This window comes from Rhopilema esculentum, chromosome 4, assembly GCF_057945365.1.
Source record: "Rhopilema esculentum isolate cy_ngs chromosome 4, ASM5794536v1, whole genome shotgun sequence".
NCBI lineage: Eukaryota > Metazoa > Cnidaria > Scyphozoa > Rhizostomeae > Rhizostomatidae > Rhopilema > Rhopilema esculentum.
The window spans coordinates 2,705,028-2,721,242 of NC_142818.1; the positions used below are offsets into that span (position 1 = coordinate 2,705,028).

The following is a 16,215-nucleotide window of genomic DNA, read 5'->3' on the forward strand; positions in this document are numbered from 1 at the left end:
CTTAGGCCAATAAGTCAAAACTTGATGCTTGATGCTTGAAATATGATGGAATAAAAAAGTGATTAAGACGTGGCAGCTGAAATTCTTCAAACATTTCCTCACTTCCTTCTGTCGTGCAGCCAGCATATTTTTGGATTCTGGCAAGATTTAGAGGACACTGAAACAGTACACAAAGGAATCATAGAATGTGTAAGAAAATCAAGTAGAAATAGATACAGAAACCGGGAAATGATACTTTTTGATCACACATGATGGTCTAAGTGCAAATTAAGCTCGCTCATTTTGTTTGAATGTGCCCGATCTAATTTGCTTAGTAGCATTTCTTGAAAAATGCATGTCGATTATTTTGTGCTAGACAGCTTTCTTTAAATTTTGGTTTTGTTTTATTGCTATTTCTTAGTATTCTCTGCAGCAATTCCAAAACTTCCCGTAATTCTCTTGGAGGATATTTCCCTTAATAATTTTGGGTAAGTTCCAAAAGACAGAAATTGTTTTACTGATAGAATTATTTTTTATCATATTTGGTGGAGACGGATTCGATTTGCCGTTTTTTTATGACACCAAAAAACAGGTATATTTTTCTTCCAGATAAAAACTATTTCGGATGCATGAGGCAATTATCGTCTCGTTAAATTGACTGAGAAATTATGATTTTATTTTCTGACTGTAAAATGCTTTATGTACTGGTGGATTATGCAGCAAAACGAAGATCTGAACAAATTTTGGTTTTCACATCTATCTTTATAAGGAGGAGATGTCTAATCTTGCATAATCACAGTGAGTTTGTTTCCTCGCAAACCATTCCAATCATGGCAGAAGTTGGAAGATAGCGATTGGTCAAAAACATGGTAATCAAACGTCATTATCATATTGTCATATTTTTCATTTGACACTAAATATTTAGGCATACTTTTGTTCCTCATCCAGGATTTAATACTCTGATAAATGAAAGCTAGATGAAAATGACTTAAAAGAATGCATCTTCGCATTTCCTTGTGCAGTGCATCGAATTCCATTGGTGTTTGGCAACGAGTAAGCAAATGGTAAATGATTATCATACGCTGAACATTACAGGCCAATTTCTTTTCATTTAAATCTTGCAACCCTTTTTAGACGCAGAGAATTCGCTTATATTCATCTTTTTTGGAAACTGAACGAGAAAAACGTAGCGAATTAGCAACCTGGTGTGCTCAAATGGCTGAATGGCTTTCAAGATGTATCTACCACTTCTACAAGAGATTGAATTTTCATAACGAATTGCTCTCCTTAAAATCATGTCTGGTAATTAGCAACCAGATAGCACTGCTTTGCGGTGAGCCTTCTTTGCAGTTTTCTTGAGTAGCGCTCTGTTAAAACTCTGCGATTTCGAAACAGACAAATCCCTGAAGATCGAGTCATACAGCTCTACATGAATAATTCATCCTCGCAAATCCTGTTTTTTTCGTGCGACTAAATCAAATTACAGCAAATCTAAAGATTCTGTTGTAAACTTTACTAGGATTTTACTAGAAAATGCTTGCATCCCTGGTTGGCACCTTCCTCTTCATTCTAGCAAATTTGCAGGTGTTGAGGCTGGCCTAAAATTGGCAGCTACAAATGTTCGTTTGTCGGAATTCTTTTGTGTGGAGAGCTCATCGGTAAAAAAGCATGAAGAGAGTGTTTGCCAACTGCTGTAAAGAAGAAAAGATCTTATGGAATGAATAATTGCGAGGCGCAACTGTTGGTAATTCGAAATCTGCTCTTCAGAAGAAGACTTGTTCTATTCTACTTCGAATTCTGTTGCGTTGATTTTAGTTGATTACCGTAACGGTTGTCGCACTCGGTGTAGTTGCGTAAACAAACCAATAAAGGCCATTCAACGCTGGTGTTGTTTGTTGAATAAGACCGGTGCCTCTCTGTAGAGACTATACTACAAACGAAGAACTCCAATTACATCAACAGACGGTTGCAAGCAGCTTCTACGTAAAAAAATTATCAAGGCCAAGCATCTTTATACTCGACAAAGTAAGTGCATTTTATGTGCTTTTTGTAAGTAGCCATGTTTACATTTTTCAGATTAATTTCACTCATTTTCGGCAGTGCAAAACAGTCAGGAATAAGAGCGGTCGACCTCAAAATAGTTTGACAGATTAGCAATTGTTTTACGAAAGGGTTATCCTGGTTTTACCTTAGTATAAACAGACTCTAGACAGCTACCGAAAGAGCGATAGGCATGGCACTGTATGAGTTTCACAGATAAATACTAGCATAAAGCAAGCACACACAGATGCCGGGTATTAATACTTGCTCTGCCAGTGAATGGATTGATTGCCAATTCATAAGAATACAGGAGTTTTGAATTCAGAGGAATCGGTATGTTGGTTTCTGAAACTCTTTTTGAAAGAGAGCCTTAATGAGTGTATCGTTAAAATCGCTTCATGCCTTTTGAAAGTCTTTGCTTTTTAAACTTTTCATGTAGAACCGCACGAATCTTTTGAATGTATTCATAATTACATCATATTGCTAGTAGCCAAAATACTGCACGTACGTTTTCTGTCCTGAAAGTGGATAAACATTGATGCTTCTAGCAAGATGGCAAAAATCTATCTATCTATCCGAAATCAGTGGTGAAGAATTAGGTGTCTATATAGTTCATAGTCAAAGTTCTAACCATGAGTCTTGTCTAAGCGAATCATACCTAAAACTGATCTTTCATATCAGAACTCTTTATGAACTATTTACGACAAGCCTATCATATCGTGCGGCATTTTAAATTTTACCGTAAGATTTTTACATAGATTAAAATTTACTAGTCGAAATATCTTTGCGGTTTGGTTGAAATAAAAGCTTCTGCATATGAGGTATGTAATCTATTTCCAATAATTCTAAGACTATTCTCTGTATTTTTCGGGCAGTATTGAATGATCCTTTTGCGCTAGCAACTAGCCAAACAATAATAAATTAGGTAACATCAGATGTTTTTATATTCAATCTGAAATGAACAGATTTGTTGGCATAAATTTGTTCTGTCAAGCTATGTTCAAACTGAATACGCCATTGAATTGAACCTTGATTATTACTAAATTTTCTATGTTAAATTATTGGTTCCAAAGCGCGAAACATAAAAAATCCAACACTTAGAGCATTTAGCTTTAATTGATAAATGATCGATTGTCAGATTACACGATGCCATTGCGAATAGTTTTGGTAACTAATGATTTTGAGTAATAATATAATTGATTCCACCTGCATTTTATGTTGATGATTACTTCAAGTGATTACGGCAGCTGCAAGCAAAGGCAACTATTTAGATGATCTTATAGCAGGCTTTCTGACGTTCGTTTTACACTCTGAAGAGTGTCAGACGAAAAGCTTAAGTCGTGTTGTAAGATTCTTCCTTTTTTCAAAGCCATTTTAAAAGAAGGTTTGGTTGATTTGGTTTTGTTAGTTTAATTCCAATGAAATTTAGCTTAATTTTGGTGAATTTTGCTGCAACAACCGATCGTCGCGGTGCGAGGATGGCTCAGTGGTTAGGGTGTTTAAAGTGAGGGGAGTCGTTAGTGGTCAAATTGAGCGGATGTACAAGGACATTGCTCGATAAGCATAGCTCCACAGTGTCTTAAGCAAAGCATCGCTTACAAACCGAAAACAGCTTTGTTTTCCTGCTTTTGTCTCAAATTTGCCATTATTTTTCTTTTATCGTCATAGATGAATCTCTTGATAGATCACTGATAAACCAACTTAAACCGTCTTTTTTAGGCAAACATTTTGACAAACATATAGCTGAAAGGAAAACATCTTTTGTCTGAGCAAAATTTGTTGCTATTTTAAATTATATTGCTTTGAAAGGAAAACTGCTAAACAATTTTATCTTTATATTCGGTGAAGTCATATCTTTGTCTGAGTGTTGGGATTTTGGTGATCAAATTTGGTTCCAAGTTGCCATAAATACCATCTTAGCGTAGTTTTACCATTAGTAAAGAATCCAGACAGAATTGTTCCAGGTGGTTTCTGTGACTTTAGCATAATGTATTTAATGAAATTCTTTCGTCGAAATCCCATCTTCCTTGATCTGAGGTGCACCCCAAAGTTTAGTGTAGCAGACATTTCTAATTTCATTACTTTATGTCATCTCGATTCGTGGCTGCTTGGTTTCATCACTTACTGAAAATTTTAGAGGCTGGAATTAATAGCTTATACGAGGAATGAAAAATTGATATTTTGCACAGCTAGTTTTCCAGATTTTATGGGTATATGCTGACTTCTATTTAAGACTCATGTCTTGGTTTTGTAGGTCTGTTCAAGCGCCTAGCAAAGATGGACAAGATTGTTTCCATGGGAAAGCAGAAAGTGACGGAGCAAGGAGCCAAGCTTGTTGCCATGGCTAACGACAAGAACTCTCCAATTGGAAAAGGTAAAGAAGCTATTGTCAAGGGTGGCAAGCAAATTGTAACAGCTGCTGTCAAAGGTGCATTGAAGTAGAAATGACAGTTACACAAAGATCGATACTGTAAAATAGAAATACATTTGGCATTCGCTTATATTAACGCTTACGCTTAAGAGCATAGCATGTATCTGTAGAAATTAATCTTCCACATAATTCATTCACGTTACAAGATTGATTCCATGTAAATAATCCATAGACAAAAATATGCATCGTTCTTTTTTTCCAAAATTGCTGCTGAACCACTCATTTTGAGAGTCCAAAGGGGGAAAATAAAATATGCATCTCTGCAGAACGTGTTAATTCAATTTAGCCTTCTCCCAGTTGTAAGGTATTTTAGCTATGATTATAACGAAGCATGGTTTTTTCCATCCCCTGTCCTTCCCTGCTTTGCAAGGCAACGGAGGTAGACTGATACAAATGTGAGTGCGCTTTAGATGACACGGTTACAGGTACTGTAAAAATCCGCGTGTAAGAGCCTAGGGATTTTTAAAACCTTCTGGCAGAAATTTGCTTTTCTAATACTCCAAAAAAATGAACTTGTTAGCCAAACCATTTCCAACAGGCACTTATTTGTGGGGTTTCACCATTTAAATTATATATTTTTTTCCAAAAGCCAAAAAGGTGGCAAAAAATTGAATTTTCAAAATATAACTCAAAATGCATCATGAAACACTTATTGTTACTATTTTATACACAGTATTGTTTCATTGATCAATTTTTGGTGGACTTTTGGGAACATTGTTACACTAGTAAATATCTAGAATGAAGAACAGACCAGATTTAATACTTTTCTTTGATAATCAACAACAAAATCTACTCTGAAGGAATTAAGAACCCAATTAAGAGCCTATTCAGCCTAAACTGTCAATAAGTACCCCATAATACAAAAGCCTGTTTTGCCAAACTCTGATAAAGGAGGCTCTTACACGCGGCTTCTTACTGTATCACAGCCCGATTATTTCCTCACAATACTGAGAGTGTGCATCCCCTTCCATTTATTGTCATCTAAATCAACGAATTGTATATCTCGATGTCATTCATTACATTCCATATTCCGAGTAGCAAAAGAACCAATTTCAATGCATCTAACTGGATTTCCTAACTACAAGTCAAGATTTAAGTTCTCGTATAGGTCCCAACTTAAAGGTGTACACAGGTTCTCCGTCGGAGGGGGTTGGTTGGGGGCTTGACCATGGCCTCCCAGTTCTTGGCAAAGCAATAGAATGCTTTTGTGTACTCCCACTTTCGAACTGGCGTTGGAGCTCCTGGTATAAGTAGTAGAGGGCATTTTGTCCCAAAGGGCCTTTTCCAAAATCTATAGAGAGGATACAAATAAAAAGGACTTGACTCATATGTCTCCGTTGGCCAAACGTTTTCCAGGATATGCAGGCAACAAAGACAGTAACAAATTACCAACATGCGGACCAAATTCTAAAGCTTATTCAATAAACTAACTAACTAACTAACTAACTAACTAGCTAACTAACTAACTAACTAACTAACTAGCTAACAAACTAGCTAACTAACTAACTAACTAACTAACTAACTAACTAACTAACTAGCTAGCTAACTAACTAACTAACTAACTAACTAACTAACTAACTAACTAACTAACTAACTAACTAAATAAGCGATTTCCTCAAACAACAGTTTAACTCAATTTGCCTCTTACCGTTATGCGTGTATTTGATCTTCGAAGCTGGTTGTCTGTTTAAATGTTTGATATGACGGAGCTTTGACATGATAAAGGGAGGGGAATCTGTACATTCTTACCATTCAGTAACAATTCTCTCTTTTTACAAACTAGTTAAATTACAATGCATACAGAATACATAGTTAAACGCTAAAATAAACTACTTTACTATTAAAGCAAGTTCTGGATATATAGAAAAAGTCCAGCCACTAATGAGAAATTAGTGGAACAAGGGTAGTCTAGGGTAGCTAGCGCAGGTTTCATATTCCTCTTCAGCTTGTTCTTGTTTCAGGGTTCGAAATGAGCGCTTTAAACATCATTTTCTCAAAGTTTTCTTATAGCCTTTTGACTCTTTAATCACTACTCTTAGGTCCCGAATAAGCGGGGGTCCTAATAAGCGGGGGAGGGGTTGGAAAATTTCTTGAAATTCAGTAAGTAGGGGGTCCAAATAAACGGGGGGATGGAAATTTGGTGTAATATATTCGACTGCAATAGAGGACGGGCTGCACTGCTCTCAAAGATCTGCTCAGGCTACTAATCTAGAAACTGTTGAGAATGGAAGATGCTCATTTCTGATCTGAGTAAACTCAACCTCAGTTGTTCAACCTTTTTGAAAGGCTCTCCTATTAAAATTGGAAATTTAATTAGCAGAGGGAAGGGGGGTCCTTATAAGAGCGGGGGTCAGAAATTTCTTCGAAAAAAATAAGCGGGGGATACTCATTCGGGACCTAAGAGAACTTGGTTTTGTAGAGGAATAATCTAAAGTATGAGTTTACACATCGCCCTTTACATTCCGATTACGATTCCTTGGTACTACAAGTTTTATATCTCAACTTGCATGTCTAGTATCACATTCTGCTTCATAGATTTACTCTGAAATTTTCATAACGAACTTGCAAATTGCGTGTCCTTACTCTCCCTTCGGGTGGGTCCCACTCCCACGAGCATCTGGCCCTTAGTTCTCAAGAATCTCGTATTGCTTCGGCTGCGAAGGAGTATTAAGTTGCAAACGTAAAGATGATTGCTGCTCATGCGCAATGTCGATTGCTGCGATCACCTCTTTGCAGAGTTTTGAAATGGGCAGGCCGAAAATTTGAAAATAGCTGGGTGTTTGACGATTGTTTGGCACAGTACTTGTCCACATAATACATAGAAGGGAGGTTTTAACCAAAAGGTTTGTTAAGTTCGAATATCTGTATCGTGTGGACACTTTTTTTGTGATTATATTTGCATTGATTAGCTTCGTGCTGGCACATGACCATCTCAAATGATAGCTTAGGCCTGTTGTTTCATGTTGGTAGTCTTTGATTTGCCAGGGATTCTTATATAGAAATAACAGCCATTTCAGTTATGAGTGTAAATTAAACCTCAGATTTTTAGAAAATGCTAAAAATTATCAATTTTCACTATCTTTGTTCCTCGAAAAAGGTTGTATTACTAGTTGTAGAATGTCCGGAAGTAAAATTAGAAGCAACAGATGACGTTTATGGAAACAGCTTCAAGAGATAAGACACAAGAGAGGCAATATAGTTAGAAAAGTTATCAGAAGATGTTCCCAAAATTAGTAAACATTTCACAGAATGTTTTGAAAATGGGTAAAAATGGCTCTACTTCGGAGAAACTTCATATTCAATGACTCAGGATTTTGATTTACACTCTTTTTCTTAGAACCAGTAGATTTAAATTCAGGCTGACTGTTCTTAATTTTTTCGAAATTCCGAGGCTTTGGTTTGTTCATAATTTGTTCTTAATTCAATAGGGTGTAAGCAGTGCGAGTGCTAACTTTTTCACTCTAGGGCCAGATTGGAATTTTTGCCTTGTGCTGGGGATAAATCCCCTGCCCACATCAAGTATCAGCCATTATTGCAGCAGCGCAATTTCTATTAAAGTGATTCATCCAGCTACACAGGATTCTTCTTTAACTGTAAAACGTATCGTGTATATATGTACTAACATTTGACATTTTTAATGAAATTTGAACTTGAATACCCTCAGAGTTGCAGATCATCTGGGACGTCATTACTTTTTGCTTGTGTACACATGAGGCTGGTTTTTGTACACACATATGCCAAATAAAAGCAAACATGTGAAGGGTAATTTTATCATTTCTGGGAGTAAAACACACGTGGGACAGGATGATCAAATTTATTACCATGCACAAAGTTTTCAAAGTTTGAGCAGATTTTGGTTTATGGAAACTATTCCCATCTGGTTTGATCCCCCTCGTTCTTGTTTTTAGGAATTATGAAAAATGTTTATTGTTTGCTATATTGTTTTTATCACCACTAATGATGTTACTAATGTTTTTCTTTGAAATGTAAAACCTAATACCTGAAAGTTGCATACTGTGTTTTTATGGTAATTGGTCTCAGCTACACAAAATCTTTAGCTGTGCTATTTGCAAATGCGCATTTTTCATGGACATGAAACAGATCCTCTGTGCATCTTTCTCTTTCAAAGATTCCAATCTGGCTCTAGGGTGGTAGTCAGGCCTCATATGCCAACAAAGTGAATGAGACAACCTTCATTTGCTGACAGGTTTGAATATTCACTGAAAAACACTCACACATGGCTAAAAATCTTTGATTTTGAGAAAAATCATTGTAGAAGCTCAGCCTCAGCCTGTTCTTAATTTGTTCTTAACCTTTGACCAATTTTGAGGCTCGTGTTCTTTTAAAATTGTTCTTATAAAGAAGAGTGTATTTTCTGCATTTCCAAATCTTGCTCAGCCACCATTTCAGTTTATTTGATAGGTCACAATAATTGTCTAGCATATTTACAGATTAATAACACTGATAACACCATTTTATTTTTCTCAATTGAAATCAGGATGTTTGGGGTTGTGAAATATTTAAAATTGGACAAATTTTAGCAAAAGGTTTCCTCCTTATATTTTCATCTGCAATTTTATAAGTTGTATCAAGAAACATACACAAAATATTCATCTTTAATTGTTGCATATGAATTTGTATTTGGAAGTGCTTCAACTAAAAACTAGAGAATTTACATCTTCACTTGTTGGCTATTAGAAATAACTCTCTTTTTTAAAGTTATCTTCTAAAATGGGAATAGTTTTTGGAGAAAGCACTGATTGCAGAGGGCTGTTAATTTAAGAGAGTTACCAATACAGTCATACTTGTAACTTTTTAATGTACAATTTTTATATTTTGCAAAAGCAATGACTGTTAGAAAACATAGTTCTGAAACTAGAACAGATTTATCCAAATGTAAATGTATGTAAGATAAGTGTAAAAATTAATTGACAAATATGCCCTTATGTAGAGTGAAATTACTAGTTGTAAGTATATCAATCTTAAGTTAATCTTACCCAGGCACACTTCATCAAATTTTATAATTTGAATCTATTTTGCTTTAGATTTTTTTATTCAAAGCCTCTTTGACACAGTGAGATTTAAATCAAAACTGTTTGGAAAACAAAGAGTCTCATTTTTTCAACAGCTAAAATAACTGCCTGCAGTTGTGGGGAAATATTAACAAAAAGTAAAGTGTGCCATGATAGCAAACCTCATCTCTTGGGGCTAATGTGCTCTTTGAAGAAATGAGCTGTAATAAATATCAGAAGATATCTGGTGAACGTATTTAAAGATGTTGTCTCTAGCTGTGGTTTTTGTGATCAATGGAAAATGTGGCTTTTGCAATCTGTTTTTAAGTTTAGGACAGGCTGAGACCATGAACAATTTGATTTGATAGCATTAGACAGCATGTAAAGTTGGATTTTCTTTCATTTGTTTCCTGAATATTTAACTTGAGTGTCAAAAGACCCCTTTCTACTTGAGACTTTCTTTGTTTGTGATATGATTTAGCAGGTATTAATTAATTTATTTTAATCAAATCAGTTTGTATAAGAGGGACCTAAGACCTATGTTTTAAATTTAATTTTTTTGGAAACTCTTTGAAAACATGGCTAGAGTAAAACTAAGTGGGGAGTTTTATTTCTTTCGCTACCAGGTCAAATTTTGGAACAGGACACTGCATTTGATGTTTTTAGCCTTAGATAAGATGCCTTTCAACTTTTTCTCCACTTGTTAAGTTGTATGATTTGGAAGGGGATTCTGTCTTACTCATTGAAAATGGTGAACAATTTAAAAGTTAACAAAGTTAATCATTTTAAGAAGAGCTTTCATGCAAAGAATAAATGAGCTATTAAATAGAACTGGTTTCCAGCTATGTAATTTGCAATGACTTGCTCTATGTCAGTGTAAATATTATGCAGAGGGACAAACATGGAAACTAACTTTTAAGTTCATGATGTTATCATTGTTTGGTTCAATTACAACTGATTTTAATTTTTTTTATCATAGGCTATATTGTTGAATTGATGTCATGCCCTTGAAGTTTTGTGACATCAAAGTGACATTGTCTCAATGACATATTATTTAATTATTTTATCATGAAATGATTATAGTGTGATGATATTTTGCATATGCAAGTCTGAAAGAAAATTGCTAGCTTTGAACGCAAAGAGTTGTTTCTTGAGTTTGATTTCAGATTTAATAATTTAATTTTGTTTATCTGAAGTTTAACAACTAAATGGTTGGATCAAGAAGTTGTTCAGCATCCCTAATTGAGCTTGCTTAATATCTAGAAAACCTGAAAAAGAGACCTGTAAGATGTTTTGTCTTGAACTCAAGAAGTATGATATTAAGTGCCTTATGATGAAATATATATCAACCGGAAAAGTGTTTGGTACTTTCTTTTCAAATAATTTTGCTGTTGCCACATTTCATTTGGTTTTTTGTCTCAATCTTTGTTTCTGCAAACTATCATCATATTTATGCAAAAATTGAAGGCTGTGTTTATTAATACTGAGAATTATTGAAAAATATAATTTTTGGCAGTTTTACACAAGCAAGCTCTCCTAAACAATTTGTGTTTTCTTCTCTCTTTCATCTTTACAATCTCTCATATTAAAAAAACCTTTAAATTATTTTCAACAGAATACAAATGAGTGCGATATTCAATAAAATGCCAGCTAATCAAAAGCTGAAAGATTTGATTCGATCTATAAGGGCTGCAAGGACAGCTGCAGATGAAAGATCTGTCATATCAAAAGAATGTGCAGTCATAAGAAGCTCGTTTAGAGATGAGGATGCAGAAGCCAGATGCAGAAATGTTGCCAAACTTCTCTATATACACATGTTGGGCTACCCAGCACATTTTGGCCAGGTCAGTTGTGGTTTTATTGAATATAACATTGAAATTGATAAGATATTTGCTATAACATTGAAGACTGCTTAGTTTAAACTTTTTTAAAGAGGCATCAACACAGAAAATTGGCATTGCAAAAAGATTTTTCATTGTTCAAGTGTGTTATGTGAACAACAAAGACTATCACAAAAAGACTCAAAATTGTCTGGAATTCAGAAAGGGGGTCTAATTTAGGGGGGGAAAGTTGAGGTGAGCAAGGGTACAAGTGCCTTCAAGCGTAGGTCATCAGGAGGCTGATCCTGGAAGATTTGACTGGGCGCGTGTTTATCGCTATGCTTGCTGACAATTGCAAACCAATTTTGAACAAACATGGCACAGTAATGAGAAAAGAGGAAAAAACGTTTTCTATTCTGGACATGCTCTCACCAGTGAGGGTTAGCAAGTAGTATAATTCTATCATACAAACTTGAATTTACAACAGGAAAGTGTAGCATCTTATGCCTAGTAAGCTTTAAAGAGGTTGGCTGGGAGTAGTTTGAAACATTTTTTTGACTGATTTGATTCTTTTTTGTTTAAATCAATATCTTTTGTTTAGTCTACGTGAGCAACTTGCCTTGTGCCCGAAAATCCCCAGCAACTGAGAGCTTTCATAATTTTTTTACGGATACACATTTGTTGATGACTTTCGGACCGTAAATTTATTAGGTTACCGAAAATTCAAGCATACTAGTTTCTCTCGCTTGTTTGTCGCAACATGTATGTGATACAAAGCATGCAAAACCATTTTTCAGTATAACTTTTGTCCCCACTTCATGCGATGCAAATCTTTTGCAATTTTCAGGGGTCAAAATTTTGCGTTGGTGCTTCTTTTAAGTACCAGGTTAATATGATTATGTTATAAAAGGACTTATGATATCTGGTTGAGTATAGGCTGAATGTTTAACAAACTAGGAATTAAATTTAAAAATCTTTGATAAAAGCAACAGTCTTCAGACATATTTTGTCTGACACAATTGAGAGTAGGAAAATTAGAGCAATGTTTGAAAATGTTATGTTGAAAATACATGTAGATTGAAATTGGTAAGTCAGAAGCACATGGTATCTAAAACTACCATAGACATTTCTAGGCAATCCCGCAGTCAGATTAAACGGGTCATTGCAAAATGTTTCTTACCTGTTCATTCTCATATTGTTAACAGTACAAGGAAAGCCTTTCATCCATTCAAAAATATTGACTTCTCACTGCCTGGAGAGTTTCATCATTTATTAGTTTAAAGGCCCAGTTAAAATCCATGTACATAAACATAAAAAGCCCTTTTATGTGGACATAAGAAGTTTTAACCTTGGAATCTGTTGGTAATATTTTATTACCTCTAATGTGGACATTTCTGATTGGACTTCTTTATCTACTACAGCTAAGTCTGTTTTCTTCACAATTCTTTAATTTTATTCTCTCAAAGTGTAAGAAATGTTAGTATGTCTTAGAAATATTTTCATTTTGTGCTCAGATCTTTTAAGAAACAAAGGTAAAGTGCCTATTTGCAGCTGATAGAGGTGCCCCCTTCTTGCCTAAATGTGCCCCCCCCCATTTTCAAAGTGCTTTCTGTACCTTTCAGTAATAATTCCTCAGTGATGAAACTTATTTTACTAAACATTTTTATCTTGTTTTTAATGCTATTTCACTTTTGCAAATTTTGACAGTAGTCTGGCCATGTCATTCAAATTTCTATTTTATGCATATTAATTTGGGTCAGCTAAAAAGTATTGTTCATCTGACCAGCAACTGGCACTATGTTCTTTGTTTCAGTCCTTTTAATGAATCAGTTTCATGTCCCTACTTTCTCTGTTGTAATTTTTATTGCCTCTTCCAACAGCTTGAATGTTTGAAGCTGATCGCATCCAACAAATTCACTGATAAAAGAATTGGGTACTTGGGATGCATGATGCTGTTGGATGAAAGACAAGATGTTCACCTGCTTGTCACTAACTGTTTGAAAAAGTAAGAAGTTTGATTTTTTAAGCTTGATGAAGCCATCAGTAATTTTGGGCTAGTTGTCAGTAAAAGCTAAAAGTCAAGACCTTGGCCTGGCTATAATGCACAACATACCGGCGGACATGAATAATCCGGATAGGTATCATGTTTTGTTGGATGTCATATTCTTAGGAGAGCGTACCCTGACCCTAGGCGACCCCTGATTCGTTTATGCAGTCAAAAAGCTCCTTGACGTGTATGACACAAGGATAACCTGATTATCCTGACCGGATTCTCCAGTTTCGCCAAATGTACCTTTCAGCTCGTGGTCGCCCTCATGTAAACATCTATAAGGTTAGAGTTTGGGTACGGACAACACTCAAGAGGTACGTTAATACATTAGCACCATCTGTGGACTATTTACCGTCAAGAAAGTCATTTCATAGAATAAATTAGAAGGTGCATGGAGTTTTCCTCTGCTAAAACGTATATTGGCCAGGCAAAAAGCAAAAATATTTTGACATAGACTGCGATGCAGAGACGAGAAAGCTTTAGCTTTTGCAAACTGTCGGTGAATTTTCGAAGCATCTCTTACAGGTGTTGGTAGTTTTTGTTGATGTCAACTCTTTTTTCGTCTTCTTCTTTCGCTGGTTTTAGTTCACACTGTCCCAAGGTGAGCTTCACTGATCCTTGCTCTCCACAGTTCCCTTCAACCTTTATATTTATTACAGTTCTAGCTGCTAGTTCTTTCTACAAAGCACAATAATTGTTTTCAAGCAGCGATAAAAAGAACCGAAGTTTGGCATTCTGTGCACTTTTATAGTTTATTGGACAACTAATCAAAATAACTGAAATTTGCCCAAAATTAATGCTGTTAATATTTTAGATGCACTTTGACCAACCGCAATTTGTCGTTTGACTGGCGGCCTCCACGTAATCCCCGAACAATCCTAACTTTTTGAATTTTATGACTACATTTGCTACCATCTTATGTTGAATGAAACACGTTCTTGACAAATTTGAAACGCCAATGTTTTAGCAAAAAGACAGTAATCTATAAATCCCAGCTGCCATGTTTTATCATTTGCTCCCACTATGTGTCCCGTTAGTTTTGTACAATTTAAAAAGTCCACCTAACATCTAAAGTTTAGTAAGCACAAACAGTATTGCATTCATAATTATCTTTCTCGCTATTCAATCAAAGTCTTTCTTTTGCTTATTTGTACTTGCTACACAGGCAGATCACGGTTTTGTGTTCCAGAAAAGGGTTGCAAGTCACTGCTGACAAATGACATGCCCCTTCATTGCGTGAACAATAGTCTCACCTCCTTGTCGAATTTCCTGTAATGTTTTTATTAGAAATGCTTAGATATCTTACAAACAATTTCTCTAAACATTTTAGCGATTTGGGACACTCTTCACAGTACATCCAAGGCCTTGCCCTTTGTACATTTGGCAGGTACGCTCTTTTACTTCAAATATTTAAACATGAAAACCCTCATTTATTTAAGCATGAAACCATATTTTTTTAGCACCATATAGTTCAGAATATGTACATTTTACTGTACTTTTAGATTATTTTCTGCATGGATAGGTATCCTGTTAGGTAGGCTTTGAAAACTATAGTAATAGCCAAGTTTATACAAGGCAGTCATATCAACGTCAGATAGGTTTATCCGCTTGCCTGTAACCCTCACATCGAAATACACATAATGACCCACAAAGACATTGCATGCCATAATTTTTCATGAATTATTACTATCAAACGAAGACAGCTCAAGATTTGTTTGTTATTTAATTGTATACAGCTGATTCAAAGACGATTAAGAAACGAAGAAATTTGTCTGCAAAAATCACAGCATTTCGCCACATAGTTGTCAAACTTAGCATCTTTTTGTGCAGGAATTTTTGTTTGCACAATAAACTTTTAAATTGATTCAAATTTATGATTAATAATTTAGATGCGTATTGAATGTTATTAATAAGTGATAAATAAATTGTGATTTAGATTTAAATTAAACCAGATTGTATGTCTGAGATGCTTTCCCAAAAAGTGTATCATTTTTTTAAAATCATTTTTCCGTGTCATATCATCGTATTATATATCAATCATAATTTTATTTTTTCCAGCATCTGCTCAGCCGAAATGAGTAGAGATCTTGCTGGGGAAATCGAGAAACTTTTGAAAGGTGCTAACGCACATGTCAAGAAAAAGGTTGGTTTTTCACCAGTTATTTCTTTGCCGCCCTTATCTTAGGTCTGTATTTGCTAATATGTGAAAGGTGTTTTTTTATCTACCAACTTTAACGATTTTTGTGCAATTTTGGCATAATTTTGGCGTGTTTCCTGCCAAAATACCGATCACTTTTTACCGAAGTACTGCAGCTTCTGCACCCACCAAAACACTAGGCCTCACACAGAGCCCCACCAAAACACTAGGGCTCACACAGAACCAAACAGCCCATTAAATAATCATCTTGAATGCTGATCCTCTTTGCTTCCTTGCACATTGAATGTCTCTATTCACGATGACTGAAGGTAGCCAGGGCAGTTTTCTAACTTAGACATAAAGTACACTTTATTATGGGGTTTTCAATGTCTTCTTGGCTAATGAACATTGCTATAACGTTCTTGTTTTTATCACATATGCAACGCCACGATCACGGGGCGCGAACAAAAAGGTAGCTCCGAGCCTCTTTCTTTCCTTTGCTTTAATCATTAGACAATCCAGTTTTTTCGGAGGGGGGAGGAGGGGATATTCCACGGAAAAATCGTTTAAATATCGATATCCAGCAAAGAATATTTTTTTGCCTGGGGAAAACATGATGTGGTACTCTATTACCCAAAACTTGGAAACCAACACTGTAGAAGTCATTTTATTTGAAATCATGATATATCCTATAATTAGCCTTAGAGGGCGTGTGATTTGTAAAACGATGAAACCACATGATTTGT

General features: G+C 35.4%; 1 protein-coding gene across 1 annotated transcript in view; it reads left to right on the forward strand.

The window, feature by feature from the left end:
- The first annotated feature begins 7,136 nt into the window (after positions 1-7,136).
- Positions 7,137-16,215, forward strand: part of LOC135690906 (AP-1 complex subunit gamma-1) — a 29,184-nt gene continuing 20,105 nt past the window's right edge. The window contains exons 1-5 of the mRNA XM_089113609.1: positions 7,137-7,293; positions 11,078-11,306; positions 13,163-13,287; positions 14,663-14,719; positions 15,391-15,475. Coding sequence (XP_088969735.1) covers positions 11,085-11,306; positions 13,163-13,287; positions 14,663-14,719; positions 15,391-15,475 — 489 coding nt within the window. The 5' untranslated portion in view covers positions 7,137-7,293; positions 11,078-11,084. The remainder of the gene's footprint in view (positions 7,294-11,077; positions 11,307-13,162; positions 13,288-14,662; positions 14,720-15,390; positions 15,476-16,215) is intronic.